At 34.4% G+C, this 17,647-nt stretch overlaps 1 protein-coding gene across 1 annotated transcript in view; it reads right to left on the bottom strand.

Annotated features, from left to right (window-relative positions):
- Positions 1-17,647, bottom strand: part of LOC121726388 (head-specific guanylate cyclase) — a 107,509-nt gene that overhangs the window by 61,604 nt on the left and 28,258 nt on the right. The window contains exons 3-5 of the mRNA XM_042113733.1: positions 4,887-4,960; positions 3,176-3,258; positions 424-584 (exon numbers count right to left, since the gene is read on the bottom strand). Of these exons, the coding sequence (XP_041969667.1) occupies positions 424-584; positions 3,176-3,258; positions 4,887-4,960 (318 nt within the window). The remainder of the gene's footprint in view (positions 1-423; positions 585-3,175; positions 3,259-4,886; positions 4,961-17,647) is intronic.

The following is a 17,647-nucleotide window of genomic DNA, read 5'->3' as shown; positions in this document are numbered from 1 at the left end:
CTTGTAGATAATATTATGTGCGTTGACCGTCGGTGTTGACACCGATATGTATAAAATATCAGCGCTGTATACGCGTTATTAAAAAACGGTTACTAGAATTTCATACATCTCAGGCCATCAGCGCCGAAGGTGTGCGTGCGGTCGGCGTAAAGAGCCCCACACAATAACAGTTCACCGGCAGGCCGCCGCCTATAGAGCGCAAACTCACAGTTGCCCTGACGATTTTGTAGGTTTTTTTTATCGACGGTCAATGATGAATGACTGTCAGGCAGCCTGCCGACCAGAGCCTGCAGGCGGACTGTTTATGTGTGGGACACTTAAGACTAAAATCAGCCAAACTGCTCTATGCTTTATGCTATGCTCTATCTATAATAATTTTATTTGGGCATTATCACAGACATAAGGATTATGTAATTTAGTCACCTGATCATGTAACACGTCGTGTACGCTGTCGAGGGTCGTCAGAAATTCAGTCAGATTAGTACCCAGGCATTTGAAGGCACGTTCGAGTCGACAGTTGTGGGAGAATGCGGTCAGAATTAAATATTCCCCTAACTTCGCCATGAAGTCCTTTGTACATACGCCTGGAACAAAAATGCTAATTAGGCACCCTGTGTAACATAAAAGAAGGAAACAGCTACGTTTGCAAAACTAGCAGCAAATGACTGGATGTAGTGGGTAACTACAATTTTTTTGTTTTTTTACATAAATTCAAGCTTAAGGACTGGAAAATTGGTTTTAAATGAAATAAAAATCGACCAAGTGCGAGTTAGACTCGCGCACGAAGGTTTCCGTACCACAATAGAGAAAAAATAGGCTGAAAATTGTGTTTTTTGTATGGGAGCCCCCTAAATTATTTAATTTACTTAAATTTTATTACTAATTATTAAAGTACAAATACTACTAAGTATTTCGTGAACATTTCAAGTGCCTATGTATTGCCGTTATCAATATCGACCAAAAAAATAGAAAAAAAATCACGTTTGTTGTATGGGAGCCCCCCTTAAATATATATTTTTTTTTAGTATTTGTTGTTATAGCGGCAACAGATATTATGCACAATCTGTGAAAATTTCAGAAGTCTAGTTATAACGGTTCTTGAGTTACAGCCTGGAGACACACAGGCAGACAGACAGACAGACGGACAGATATCGAAGTCTTAGTAATAGGGTCCCGTTTTTACCCTTTGGGTACGGAACCCTAAAAATGGGTTATATGTATAGCCAAATATATTTCTTGACGATATTTATCACTAGCTGTCGCCCGCGACTTCGTCCGCGGCAATAATATTATTATAGTAGTATGTCTGCAGGCTGATATATCTCAGCATCGAGCGAGCTAGAAAGGTGAAATTACAAAATATGTATGAACAAATATAAAAATTTAAAATATATCCTCCTCCTTTATTGAAAGTCGGTTAAAAGGTAGCCTAAGTTACTCCTTATTATATCCGCTATATATGTATAGATAATATTATTTTTCTATTTGGGCTTGTAGTGCGATCCTTTTGCAAACAATAACAAAGTCTGCTTAATTTATAACTTGATTCTAATTTTATGAACAAACAAAGTAATTAAACAGAGCTAAACTGTGCACTCATTTTTCAAGAATTAAGAGGATACACCGGGGGCGAGAGAAATTGAAAATAGGTATTTGAAAATGTATTGCTGTCTCACCAATCTCAAGTCTCCCACTGCAGAGCGCGATAGAGACAACACGACAAAAGTTCTAATAAAAGAACAGAAAATCTTCGATTCGTTGTCCGCTGATTCCTTCTCCAAAACTTAACTGATTTTAGTACTTTTTTCATCAAGAATTAAAGCAAGGCTTGAGCTGTGTTCCTATGTTTTATTAATTTTTTTGTATATTTTAGCCAGTTTTGTTTTATGGGTGTTTGAACACAGAGGAAAATCTGGCCATTTTTTGGGTTTTTGGACGTTCTTATCTTTTTTAATAATAAAATTATGAAAAAAAAAAAGAAAACATAGGGACATGCTTTTAGTAGCCGTAGATATTGAGGAAAAAAATCATAACTCTACCGGCATTATCCAGGGAGAAAACAGGGGACAGCGTTTGTATGGAAAAACGGCGGTGTGGACTCCTCTTAAGAAGCCGCCAAAAACAGCTAATCTCGTCGAATAAACTCGCTACGCCTTTCATTTCGAGGATTTTTATAGCTCCCTAAACCTTGTTTATTCTGCCCGCATTTCCATAATGGTGTTTTAAATCAATATAAAAATAACACAAAAACATAATTTGGCGAAAAACAAAGAGGAGAAGAATTCGATTCGAGGAAAGAAAAGTAATTCGTGAATAAAGGAATCCCCCGTAAGTTTGTAAGTCACTTTTAAACCTGTCAACAGGGCGAAAGTCTTGAGAAGTTTTACCGCGTTTTGTCCTTAGCGTTTTCACTTTTCTTTGTTTTCCTAAAACAAAGTGGAACTTCTTGTGTCGGCGCCTGTTGAACTATGTTAAATTACCCCTAAACTTCGAGAAGTACTAAATCTTTCGAAGTAACATTATGTCCTCCCCTTTATACGTTAAGCCAATATCAAACGTTGATGATAATATAATAATCCAATATTATATAGAGTTAAGATATAAAGGTATGTTTCATCTTTAGAAAGACGGGGAAATTTCTGAAGAATTCGTTTAAATTTGATGTATAAAAAAACATTACTTTCTATTCAAAATTGTAATGAACCGCTCTCTTTGTATATTTTTATAATTTTACCTATTTTAGAATTAATATTCATAAATATAACTACTAACTATTAAGTAAAGAAACAATAATTGAAGACACGAGTGGATGAACCGGACAACGAACATTTTGCAACGTAAGAGCAATTACTCATTTTTTTCCCTTATAATTTAAACAAACCTTCTAACTTGCCTACTCCATCATCTATCTAATATATTTATCTATACATAAACTCCACATTTTTTTAATGTTGAAATCATTTTCCCGGCCTCCATTTATGCAAAAAAGTCAGTTTTCAAATTGTTAACTCGCCTCATATACTCATGTCTTCAGTTATGACATTTAAATATCGTTAGGGTGTCTCACACACACTCCGCCAGTTATTTACACTTTCAACGCAAATCCTATTCAAATCGTGAAAGTGCCAATAACTGGGTGGTTTAACCTACGCAAATATTGTTTATCGACACTCACTGTCCGTTGCACGCACGGCGTCGTATATCTCCTGTAGGTAGGCATAGTTCCTGCACGACCTCACATCATCCGGTAGCCTGCGTCTGAAAAAAAGTAGAAATAAAAAAATAGAACAAGCTACAAGGATGTTTTTATGTAATTTTTAGTCGCGTACAACTAAATGAATAAATGGTTATAGTTGCGAAGCAAAAAAAAATGTTGTAAAAGCCATTTACAACTTTATTTTTTGTAGTAAGAGCCATGCGATCTCTGAAATTATTGAATGTAGAATATTTTGAGTTTCTATTTAGTAAAGTACCCGATAATCTAAGCTTAATGAGCTATAGTGGTTTATTATAACTTCAAAGAATAAAAAATATGCGTGAAACAAAATTACAAGTTTTGTTTTTTTGGCATACCTACTGTAAAATGGCCATTTGGCTTTTACGACGTTTCTACCCATACAGAAGGGTCGATATGTATAAATTATAAATGCGAAAGTGTGTCTGTCCATTATCTCTTCACGCCAAAACCACTGAACCAATTTGGATGAAATTTGGTACGGATATACTTTGAGTCCCTGGAAAGGACATAGGATACTATTTATCCCGGAAAAATGTACGGTTCCCGCGTAGTAAACGAATTTGAGCAACAGAGTTGCGGGCGTTATCTATAGTATGATATCAATCAAACTTTTCCGCATTTCCAGGAAATAGCGAAAACACATGAAGCAATGAAATGAAAACAATTACCAATCAAATATTATCGTGCAGCGATATTTTTACGTTCAACTACAAAAGGCTTCGGACAATATTCATTTGTGATCCGGATCATCCATTATCTTTATTCATCAATGTTTTAACGAATGAACTAGGTTTATCTATACTTATAATATAGTAGTGTTTAAAATAATATAAAACAGAAGTAAGGAAATAATGTTTATTATATGTATATTATGAGTGTGTTATAGACGTAACGTTATCAATTGTTGAATTCTCTAGACATATTAATAGACCATAATATTTTAAGGAAGTGGTAAAGAAGAAAATTGAAGTTTTTGAAATTTTCTCTGGAAGTCTGTTTTCAGACAGTACTAAAATAAGAAAACTTGAGCACTAAAGTCTGCACCAGTTCAAAAAAACCATCGAAAATATAAAATACCGCTCTAGACGCGATAAATCTAAGTTTAAAATTTTACTTTCGTACTAAAGCATATTTACTACACGGTCTAATTAAATTGGAAGACGTTTCCTTTTATAGAGGTCATAAAGGAGCATTCTATTAAGCGTATTAACAAGGAAATATTTTTTTGTTTCCCTTCGATACCGGAGTCGTAGAATTGATGGCGATTGACGTTTTCCTTATTGCGAATAAAACAAAGACTCCTAATTATAAGACTGACAACAGGAGATTAATGTTGTTCACAATGATTAATGACGTTAAGTATTATTTCTTAATTGTGAGAGATTTAAAGGACTCTATCGACATTACAGTCGTCATTATTCAGCAGTAAAAACACATTTAAGTAGTTGGCCTGTTGACTAAAAATGCGATAAATGAAGAACCGCTCGACCGATTTTGTACAAACTTCACGTAAACCATCTGCTAAAAATTAATAGTCCGTAGAAAGGCTTAACATTTGATTTGGATAGGCGAGCCCGTTCTGTAGTTGTGGCCGTATAGTCGGCTTTACGGACTAGTCGGCACATGTCTAATAATAATTGCTACTTACAAACAATGATATCTGTCGTAGTGCTCCGATTGATTCTTGGTGAGTGACGTCACGGCCGCGTGCAGGCTTTCATTCTGAAACAAATACCTGTATATTAGCCATAAAATTATAACACATATATAACAGTTAAGGCCTCATATGATAGATAGAGGAATGAATAAATAAATGAATATTTTTATTTTACTGGCCAAGATAAAAAAAAACACGTTATTCGAATATCATAATGATAATATAATAATAATAAGCAATTTGTTTATTTATTTAGCATGCTTTAGCTCTACAATCACAATAGACATAACGACCAGTAGTTCGACTGCAAAGAAACGAACAGGTTTCAATATCTGTCAAATTCGTCGGGTTTCACTAGGATTATAAATGGAATGTGCCTCGCGCTGGCTGATATAATTTATTTTTAAATATTTAAAATAAAGATTTCAAAATTGGATTCTGACAATTTTAATCGCATGTGCCAAAACACAAACAACAATACGACCAAAGAGGAACACGCCCAGCGAATATGTCATAGTTTTAAATTCGTAGGTAACAAGTTAACAACCCTAGCGACGATTTTCGTCATAATACGTCAAATTTAAGAAATTCAACATCAGTTCTAAGTCGACATACTCTATCATTCTGTCTACTCTGCTACAATCAAGAGCCTGGCGTCATGATAATATTACGAGTTTTAGTTGTACAAGTAGATACATTAATCTTAGTGTTTTTCAAATTACGAAAAAATTATTAGGTTATAAGAAATAGTAATAGTTTACAGCAAAAATAAATTAAAGTTAAATCATTAAAAAGACTCATTTAAGATTCCGGGTGTTATATTATTTTCCATGAAGAACAGTTAACTACGAAACTAACGCCGAAACATAAACACATCATCCGGCCCTCAATATTTCAATTTTATGAATATTCAAATGTACCGCGGACTTTAATGGCTTCCTTCGCGTGCGATGAATACTTTTATTGCGAATTTCCTGCACCAGTATTAGATCCGACTGGAAGCCCTACAACCTGACCTATTTCTAGAGAAATCTATCTTCCGTTCAAACTATATTAACACAGTATAATTTATATACAGTAGGTCTTATTCCAAAGGTACTTAACCGCCAGAATCGAGCGTATGCATGACTGTTTTTTCAGATAGATTTAGAAAGCATAACAATGCAACCCTACCCTGTTATATATTACAGTACGACGATATTTTCAGTCATTTGTCTTAACCGTTTAGGCACGTTTGATAACAGATAGCATTAGCATTATGTATTATTGTTCTAGGCAAAAAACGGTGGCTGAATCACAACCTACAACGCGCACACATCAATATTTGTGCTGCACGTATTCAAGCCCTGCTGAGTTACCCTACTGTATATAAATATATTGAGTTATGCTGTGAATTGTGATACGGGGCTTCGAATTTTCTATAAGCCGTTTTATGCTCCGATAGAAGCCATAAAAGGACAATAGAAATTGCTACACAATTTAATCTGGTGTTGCCGTGTAACATGAAACTTGCTTGTTCTATTTTATTGCTGTTCGTTGAAGCAAAACATTGCTATCAAAACTTTTGTTTTATAATGTTAGAAAAATGTTTGTAGACATTACCAAAATTTATTTATGTTTGTATGGTATAAAGTAAGTTTTAACAGCTAGGATTGTTATTAGGTCTTCTGACAGCACTATACGAAATTGAACTATGTTGGTGTCAATGACACTTCCTGATAAGTGATGGATAGGCTATCCACCACTTAACTTGACAGATAGAGTATGGATAATCTGTCAAATAAGTAGTGGATAGCCTATCCGGCACTTTATCAGGAAGTGGTGAAACAGGCCCTAAGTGTTTTTTGTTAACAAACAGGTTGTGTTTAGAAAATGCAACACTTTTTCAGTAAGGGTCTAAAACTGGGGATGGAAATTCGTATAAAAATCCAAAATTTTTGAGATCTTAAGAATTTCAAATGTACGGTATGGGCTTAGTACGGAAGTGCACTAAAATACATTTAATTAGAATTCAGCCCCCTTCAGAGGTTAAAATGGATAATGGTAGTTTTGTACTAAAGCCTAATTCCGATTTTTGAAAATTGTACCCCCAAGGGAATAAAAATATGTTTCAGGAATATTGTTCTGCGCAGGCTAAGCCGCAAAAAAAACCGACGACGACGATCGACTTATAAGTAAACACTCATATTGAATATCACGTCCTGGTCATCGTGGGGATCATCAATCAATCACCAGCCACAAAGTGGCTTCTGACAGTCCGGGTTGGACCATAAAATATATCCCCGAGCTACGGATGGTCTCTCTGGGAGATATTCCAAATGGAGCTTTATCATTGGATATTGAATATTATGTGAGATATTTTTGTCAAAGAACAAAGAAGTGGTACGGACATGCCCGAATAGGGTGGCCATGTCTTATTCCGTTTTTGGTTCATTAGGTCGTGTATTCAGATTACAATGCTCTTTTTTAGAAGACCTTAAAAATAAAATTAAGACAATTAACAAACATAATATTATTATGATTACCACCAAATGAATATGCTAAACTGATGTTATACTTTATCTTTGTTACTTTTAATCCTAGCTGAAGCAGATATGAAAATCAGAACAAAAACATTAACTTTTTTGTTTAAAAACATAATTTCGTCGCTCTACTTTTTAATTAGGTAGTTACTCGTTCATAATGATACTGACATAAACATTACGATCACATACAGGTAAAAAAGAGATAAGAGTGCGTTCCTAACGTCATGTTTATTTTGGAACATACCAAAAAGCTTTATTCAAAAAAGGCACTCAAAAGATAAGTCGAAAAGCCACAAAAACAAGTGGCTCGATGGACAAAAGCCTTCTGATGTTGGAGTTAAAATATTCATGAATGTATGCTGATGGGAATTAGACTAAGTAATGCAATTAAGAATGAGCCGTTTACTTTTCATTCTAAAGAGATAATTTTCGTCGGAGCGGTAAACGCACGATTTGGAAGGGGCGCCATGTCAATTTTGTTAATCAAACATGACATTAACCTGTTGACGACCTCTGTGGCTTACTGGTGAGCGCGTTGGTAGCTCAAGCCGGGGGTCGCGGGTTCGAATCCCGCCGACGGAACAAAAAAGTTTCAAAAAGTTCCTGGGTCATGGATTACACATCCATAATATGTGTATCATGTATAATAAAATAAATATGTGTATCGTGTATAATAAAAATCTTAAATATATGTATAAGTAGTATAAAAGTATTAAATATATTATTTCCGTTGTATGGTACCTGTAACACAAGTCCTCCGGGTACTTACCACGGGGCCAAACTGACGTGGTGTGAAGCGTCCATAGATATTATTATTATTTAAAAAAAATAACCTTGTATGGTATATGGTGATTGTGAAACACGTAAACATGAGATTTTTAATTCATCAAAAAACAATAATTTACCTACCTCCCAAAAAGGTAGGATATAACCAAAACCACCCAAGTTCAAACTTGAGTAGGTAACAGATAGAACTTTTGCTTTTCAAATAGTATCACCACATAGCATATTTTGTGGATTATGTAACACATGCTTAGATTTTTAAGTTAGAAATAAAATATCTCATGAAAACAGATGAACAATAATAAACCTGAAATTTGTCCGTTTTATTTTGTCATTGAATATTGTAGAACAATATTCTCCAAACATTGGCGGCCTTCGCAACCCGATCTGTCTGATCACTTAAGATATCGGGTTACCGTCAAATTACTGAAAAAATAAGACAGACTCGTTTGTTGTGGTTATGGAAAAATTATGTTCATTATTGGGTATTGTGACAAAAAGAAGTTAGTGCTGTCTTTGAGCGTAGTATTCTTTGCTCTGAGCCTACCTATATAATATCTATATATACAGTGTGTAACAAAAATAAGTGATAATACTTTAGGGTGTATACGTGTTCCTTGTAGAGAGTTCATTGTGGAAGTAGCAGCGCTGAAAGACGAATTTTTTTTTCACTTTTATATGGGCAAGGGCCCGAGCGTCACGAGTTTCCCCATACAAAAGTGAAAAAAAATGTTGGTCTTTCAGCGCTGCTACTTTCACAGTCAACTCTTTACAAGGAATACGTACAAACCCTAAAGTATTATCACTTATTTTTGTTACACCCTGTATATATATAAAACTCAAAGGTGACTGACTGATTGACATAGTGATCTATCAACGCACAGCCCAAACCACTGGACGGATCGGGCTGAAATTTGGCATGCAGGTAGATGTTATAACGTAGGCATTCGCTAAAAAAGGATTTTGATCAATTCTACTCCCAAGGGGTTAAATAGGGGATGGAAGTTTATATATAATACTTCCTAACGCGGGTGAAGCCGCGGGCAAAAGCTCGTAATATTATATAATAGTAGGCATACATCGTTAAGATAATATTATATTGTAGAATTTTTTGATAGTGTATACTTTAGTACAATACCTAATTACAAAACTTATACCTGGCTAATGAGGATTTTTTTAGGATTAGATTATATAGGATTATGACAACGTATTTATCTGAAAGCAGTGTTTTAATTGTTTTGTTGTTAAAATGTTTCCACCTCACATATCAGTGTCGTTTCAGATGTTTCACGCAATACAGTGAAGTTTTCACGCAAAACATTTATTCGTGTCGTTGTTTTATTTCTGCGGTTGAATGGGTATTTCAACTATTTCAATAAAAGCGGCTTACTCGGTTCGCCAATACCCGACGATTGCAATACACAAATATTTAAAGAATTCGCCAAATACGACTCCTAGCTAACCGCAAAAACAATATTTTTGTTAGATACACTGCTTTTTCGCTGATTTGCTATTCCAAACGTATCCCAGTTACCTGTCAAAGTATATGCAGATTTGCTTTTGTTATTTTCGCTTATGTAGCTATATCGGACTTGTGATTTATCAGTAGTAGTATCAGAAAATTTACAACAGGTAAAGAGGGGTAGGTAAATTAATAATCTGTCTATATTATATTGTCTGTCACGTAAAAACTATACAGCTCACTAACGAATATACAGGATGTAACAAAACTAAGTGATAATTCTTAAAGGTGTATGGTACATGTTCCTCGTAGAGAGTTTACTGTGAAAGTAGCAGCGCTGAAAGACCAAGTTTTTTTTACTTTTGTATGGAAAAACTCGTATTCCTCGTGCGCTTGCCCATACAAAAGTGAAAAAAAATTGATCATTCAGTGCTGCTACTTTCACAGTGAACTCTCTACCATGAACACATACACACCCTAAAATATTACTACTTAGTTTTCTTACATACCCTGTATAAGAAAGCTAGCTAGCGGCATCATTTAGTATAATAAAACCTTATACATGAATACTTACGAGAAACAAAGCCCGAAATACAACAATTTTAACTAACAATATACGAGTACATTGTAGCTCCAGGGGGGTGAGCCAAAATCTTTTCGTTTTCGCTTCGTTATAGAATCGCCGATGAAAATGTATGGAATTGACATATATGACGCGGACGTTGACGTTCGACTCGTCTTATGTCAATTCCATACATTTTGATCGGCGATTCTATAACGAAGCGAAAAAGAAAAAGTTTCGGCTAAATGGCCGTGTTTATCGCTCCGTGCCCTTAAAGGAGTCTCTCACAATTAAATCATGACAATTAATTGATTGTGTAAATCAATTTTGCTGGGCCAATTTGTCGTCGTGATATATAGGCCAATTTGTTTGGGCTTGGTATATTATGAAATGGATATATACATAGGAAACCTCGCTTATCATTTAATAAATTCTAAATGTAGCATCTTATACACGATTAGGTTAAAGACCTAGGGCCTGTTTCACCTCATCCTGATAAAGTGCCGGATAGGCTATCCACAACTTATTTGATAGATTCTCCATACTCTATCTGCCAAGTTAAGTGGTGGATAGGAAGATAAGAAAGACATCTTGGTATAAATTGTACTGTACCCATAATGGGGTCCTTACCCCAAGCAGCCTGAAAGTGGGGGTATTATTGAATTACTAGATGACGCCCGCAACTCTGTTGCGCCAAAATTCGTTAATCATGCTGAAACCGTACATTTTTCCGGGATAAAATGTATCCTATGTCACTTCCTGGGACTTACTTTGAGTCACTTCATACCAAATTTCAAAAAAATTGGTTTAGCGGTTTAGGCGTGAATATGTAACGGATAGACAGACATACATTGTCATTTTTAATATTAGTATCGACGAATACCTATGAAGACATAAAATACCTATAACACAACAATACGCCATCAAACGTTGACCTTTTCAGCTTATTTGAACTAGCTATAAGTATTACTTTGATCAAATTGTTTTAGAAAAAAATATGATTTGAAATTTTATATACCCTCCTTATAACAACGGACCTTTTTCGACATAGCTGCTTGTTCGCCCGGGGCGGGACATCCACCATTTTATATTACGTCCACTCTTACGTCTGGTGTACTGAATAAACATTGTTATTCGATAAAATGTTTTCTCAAATTACTTTAGATACTTGTGCTGCTGGGCCCAATGGGAAACGTAAAGGGAAAATAAGAATCATATGATTTACAAATAAATAATCGGCCAAGTGCGAGTCGGACTCGCGCACGAAGGGTTCCGTACCGCTATAGAGGAAAAATAGGTGAAAAATTGTGTTTTTGTATGGCAGCCCCTTTAATTTTTTATTTTATTTTAATATTATCCTTAAATATTGAAGTAGACATATAATGAAGGCTTTTGTGAAAATATCAAGTGCCTACCTGTTGCCATTATTGATATCGAAAAAGGCCAAAAAAAATCACGTTTGTTGTATGCGAGCCCCCTTTAAATATTTATTTTATTTTATTTTTAGTATTTGTTGTTATAGCGGCAACATAATATATACACAATCTGTGAAAATTTCAGAACTCTAGGTATAGCGGTTCTTGAGATACAGCCTGGAGACCGACAGACGGACAGACAGACGGACAGACAGACGGACAGACGGACAGACAGACGGACAGACAGATGGGCAGACAGACATCAAAGTCTCATGAATAGGGTTTTCACCGTTTTCACCCTTTGGGTACGGAACCCTAAAATTATTGAGTAGATAAGCAACTGTCATAGCTATTGCCTATTTCGATTTTCAGACTGTCTCGATCGCATAATTTGATGCGTATGCGTATGATATGGCATTCAACCAGACTGAAATTTCAGTTCTATTTCAAAATATACTTATAATTTTTCATATTTATTAAAAATGCTAACATAAAATTCGCAAAATTTTCTGAAGAAATTTCGTTAAGAATCAGCAATTCTCATACAAAAAGGGCTTTGGGCGCTTTTATATAATTTTCAAGTGAATGTCTAAAAATATTCATAAAAACATCGTTACATAAGGCGTTTGAGTCCGCTTTGCAACACGTCGCGACTGAGTAAATGATGGATTGCTACATAAACAAGAACGTGGGGCGTCAAGACGTGAAAAGATAGAGACTTTTCACACTAACACGAAAAACGCAGCGGATGAAATTATAAACGTTCAGATAGAAATTGGAATGACTCAAGTACAGAGAATTTATATTTTTTGAGAGAAGTATATTTTATAATATTTATACCTTGCACATATATTAGAAGATGTTTGTTTTATATATTCACTAGCTATTTGACCGAGCTTTTCTCGGTATTCGATAAAACACGAATAAAATGACATTTTCTAAAAATTATTCCTAGCTAGATCGATTTATCGCCCCCGAAACCCCCTATATACTAAATTTCATAAAAATCGTTGGAGCCGATTCCGAGATTCCAATTATATATTATTAATTCTTGTGAATTGCTCGTTTAAAGATATAAGATTATTATGTAACTTCAATACGACGATTCAATTGACGACTTCTGTGGCTCAGTGGGCCACCAACTGAGCCACAGAGGTCGTCAGGTTGCGTTGGTAGCGCAAGCCGGGGGTCGCGGGTTCGAATCCCGCCGACGGAACAAAATGTTCCTTGGTCTTGGATATGTATTAAATATAATAATATGTATGATGTAATAAAAATCTTAAATATATTATGTATAATAAAAAAGTATTAAATATATTTCCGTTGGCTGGTACCCGTAACACAAGACGTCCTTCAGGTCTTATCACGGGGTCGGACTAACGTGGTGTCAGGTGTGAAGCGTCCATATAGATATTAAAAGAAAAAAATATATATTACACAAAACTACAGAAATTTATGGTGGACAATTCCCGTTAGTCAGTTAGCAGTAAGAATATTCAAACAATATTTTATAAAAGTTTTTATACCATTGCTGTTAAAAATTGGCATTTTCATTGTTGTCATTATTGGTGTCTTTGTCACTGCGTTTCCGCAGTCAGTGAGACGCTACCTTTTCACGAAAAACGGAGACGGAATTATAGCTGACAAGTTAACTTTGTTGAAAATTATTTGTTTACGTAGCCGTATTAGAGGATCAGTGGCTCTCTAAATAGCTGTGCGGCGCGATAAGCAACAACTTCTACTAACAAGATTATGACGCATGACGTCATAATTACTGTAGCCAACAGTTTTCATATTAAATAACAATGGATATTATATTGAAACTTCATTAAGATATTATAATGTTTCTTTAAAGTTTTATTAATAATATAATGCTTCTAAACTACTAAACAAATTTTAATAAAATTTGCATAATATTACAATATTTTTTAATTTTGAAAATGTAATGAAAACACTATTTTAAGAAATTATTATTAACAAAGATGATTTACAGTAATTCTGAATAGGTACTGAAAGTTTTTTTGGGTAACGTGAATAATATTTTTGTGTTGCATCGGCTACGTGTTACCTACTTTATATATTTATTTATGACTGTTTGTTTATTTCTTCGTAGATAAGCTGTTGTAAATACAAGCAGATTAAGCTCTTTACATTATCCCTAACGCAAAATACAGGGTGTAACAAAAAAAGTTATAATACTTCAGGGTGTGTATGAGTCCCCTGTAGAGAGTTCACTGTAAAAATATCAGCACTGAAAGCTGCTACTTTCACAGTGAACAGATACGCACCCTAGAGTATTATTACTTTGCTTTGTTACACCCTGTATACCAACAGTCTAAATATGACCTAATTTTCTCCACAATTTACGAGATAATATATTCTCCCCCAACTTATTATTATGTTATCATACCGAGAAGTGTCTCCAAACTCCAATAACTCAAGTTCACACTACAGTACTTAAGAGCTCACTGAAACTATGAACCAAATCCTTCAGGATCATGCTTCTAGAGGGTGAGAGATGAACAGCTGGAATGTTTTGGTCTTTGTTGTATAGGGATGATGACAAGGTCAAAGATTTGCGAATTTTGTTGATAAAACAAAGAAATAACGGTAAAAAATAAGTGTTTCCAAAATATCAGCTTGATAGCATTTGTATTTTTTTTGTTATGCGTCTTCAAAGTTGGATATTCAGGTCGATTTTTTTTTCTATTAAATTTCTTAATATTTGTATACCATTCGATAACTTATAATTTAAAGCAACTTTTGAAACCACTTTCATAAACGCAATAATTAATATAGCTATCGAACAAAGTTCTCCCGCGATGCCTACAAGCTACTCTAAGGTGACGTCATAATCGAGTAGCATTTTGTATGGAGCGTTTCGAACAGATCTATTTTATGAGAGATTTGAATTGCCATATTATCTTGATAAATTTTTAAGCTATCAGAGTCATTCTTTCACAGATATTTCTATATTTGAAAGTTTCAATTACCAATAAGAAAAAAAATAGTCATCATGCCTATTGTGCTAGGAATAATTACATATACTTACTCATGTGTAGGTTATTGTACTATTATATAAATTGATTCATAGGCAGTTGGCGGACCTACGTCATTTGATGGCATTATGTCAACTTAATATAAAGGCCTGTATTCACTTTGATTAGCGATAAGTGCAGGAGGCTAGTGCAGGTAATTATTACTGATTAGAAGAAAGTAAGGGCCTGTATTCACTTTCATTAGTGCGAGGGCAGGTAATTAGTGCAGGTGATTAGTGACTAGTAGAAAATAAAGTACTTTCACTAATTAGTCGCTGTTCACACTTGCTTTCTCCTAATTAGTAATCACGAGCAATAATTAACTACACTTATCACTAATCAAAGTGAATACAGGCCCTTACTTTCTTCTACTAAACAAGAATGTCCAAAAAGTGTCCAAACACTACTTGCACTATACACCTGCACTCCACAGCCCCAATTACTAACAATCTGCACTCGCACTAATCAAAGTGAATACATGCCTTAAGTCATGATTTGTCGGCTGGATTTGTCAAAACGCGACCAATATACGTAGGTCTGCCATCTGCCTAGAAAGAGAAGAGAGAGTAGATTTCTCTGATAGTACATTATAAGTATTATAATATGTATACGCCTATACAATAAAATGCCAGAAAACGTCCAAAACCTTTCAATTAATAAATTTAAAAAAGTTGTTAAAGAACGTTTGTGTGCTATGGCTTATTATAAGGTAGGTAACTGATTTTCTCAATGATAGCACACCTTGGGAAAAATAAGCTGACAAACCATAGGCCGCTTCTATAATATAATTAATGGTACCACATTTTTATATACTTAGTGTAATTTAGCTTAAGCTATTATTATTATTTTCCACCTTTTTGGTAAAAGGTGGCCCCGTGCGAGTTTCTTACGCCGATTCTTCTCGCCGGGTTAGTTCCCGAACGGGTGGTAGGCCTCATATAGACGCGACGTTCTAAAAGTGTTAACTTTGTTAACCTACTTAGAAATAAATATTTTTCATTTCATTTCATAAGTAGGTGCAAACATTTTTTATTTATTTGAATTACTAATGGGAGAATGAGTTTTTCTCGATGTTAAAATAAAGAAAAACAGCCATTGACGACAGACCTGAATTTAATAGAAATATAATAATTCTCTTCCGTCCTTTCAGTTTTCGTTTCGCCTCCATTAAAGTATAAAAAATAATAATATTTTTATAGTATGTGTCATACTATTCATTTTAATAGCTTTTCAAATCCATAAAATGTACGCAGGTGCGCTATAAAATTGTCACATGATTTTTAAGGACTTGTACCATTATAAAACGATATAGTCATAGCTGAATGAAATGTGATGTAACTCAACCTATGGTTAACAAATTTAATTCATTTTGCGCCAGAGTAGGTAACACGTTTTTAATTCTCACTTGCCAGGAAAATTGACGTTTATTTTATCTAGTTGAATTGACGTTTATTTAACCTCCCCCCCTACTGCCCCTACCTGGGTACGCCCATGCACACGTGGAAGTTTGTGACTGTATGTACTATGTTAACCCATCAAGCCCCATAAGCTCACCGGTGAGCGAGGCACAATAAAATAACAATAGATTTCCAAGAATCCACGACCGAAGGATTAATTTTCACACAAAAACTCTTGGATGTTGTTAAAATTTTGCAAGATGAGTTTAGGCTCTGGATATACAAAATAAGTTTATCATGGAAAAGTTTTATATTTTCATATTATGCTGTTATAGCTATTCTCTTGCCCACGGAGTTTCAGGTAACAGCTAGTAGCTAATAAACTAATTAATGTAGGCAATGGGCGAGTTATATTACGTGTTTCCCAAAGTTTTTCGTTAGTTGAAACTTAGAAAAAGTTAATGTTATTGTTTGAATGTAGAGTGTATTAAGGTTGAGGTCATAAAACATTATTAAAGCTCGAAAGTTGGCTTGTATTCAAAGATATTTTTTGCAGTGTGGAATAGAACAAGGACGACATTACATAACAGCAAAAACTGAGATATTTAAGGAACTTCTATCTTTAGACTTTTTTTTAAAAAGCATATTTTAGGCTATCCATAATAACTTATAGAAATTCAAGTAAGAACTAAACCTAACATTATACCTAATATTAAGCTAAGGTAGCTAATAATTATAAGTATTCTGTGGCCCAGCGTATTAAAAGTAAACAATGAGTCGGACAAAAGGGTAATAAGACGTAAATTTAAATTTAAATCTGCAGAGCCAGGATTATTCGGACTCGTTTTTTGCTCGCCAGACAAGACAACCCCCACACATTAAAAACTTTAACGGTTTATTTAAATCTCCGAAGTATTCTTTTTCTAAATCAAATGAAAACTGTAAAAAAAGAATTCATGTAAATTTATTCATTGAGGATTCATATAGGGGTCCAATAATTTTCTGTATTAACTCGCATAAAATGAACATACGCCAAAAGCGAGAAATCTTTCAGGCTTACTTTTTAATCTCAATGAAGCAGAGATTAAATGAAAACCAATAAACATTTTGCATGCATTTTATATGCTTCATATTTATTAAAGTGAGTTTTTCGACGCTCTTTTAATAATATTTCGTTAATAAACAAATATTGAACGAGCTAAAATATAGCTGGACGGCTGGACTGTTTATTTTATTGGGTACATAAAACTGAACAAATACCTAGGCACTTTTGAATGGCATCAGGGCATATTATTATGGTCAAAGAGAATGTCATATACTACGTATTATGGTATCGTAAGGGGCTCTATAAATTCTAGCAAAGTAAATACCAACGCCGGATAAGATACCTATTTAAATATAACTTTTTTGTCCTTGATTGAACTTGGCTTTCATTTCACATATTTTATGTTTTTGACAGGGTTACCAAAAATATACAATTAGCAAAAATATTAATACCTAATAATTGTGAAATACCTTTTTACGGAAGAACCAATTATTTAAAGTGGTCGAATATCACTTGATGATTTTT

Source organism: Aricia agestis, chromosome 4 (assembly GCF_905147365.1).
Source record: "Aricia agestis chromosome 4, ilAriAges1.1, whole genome shotgun sequence".
In the NCBI taxonomy this organism is placed as follows: Eukaryota; Metazoa; Arthropoda; class Insecta; order Lepidoptera; family Lycaenidae; genus Aricia; species Aricia agestis.
This window is presented reverse-complemented; position numbering and strand designations above follow the sequence as displayed.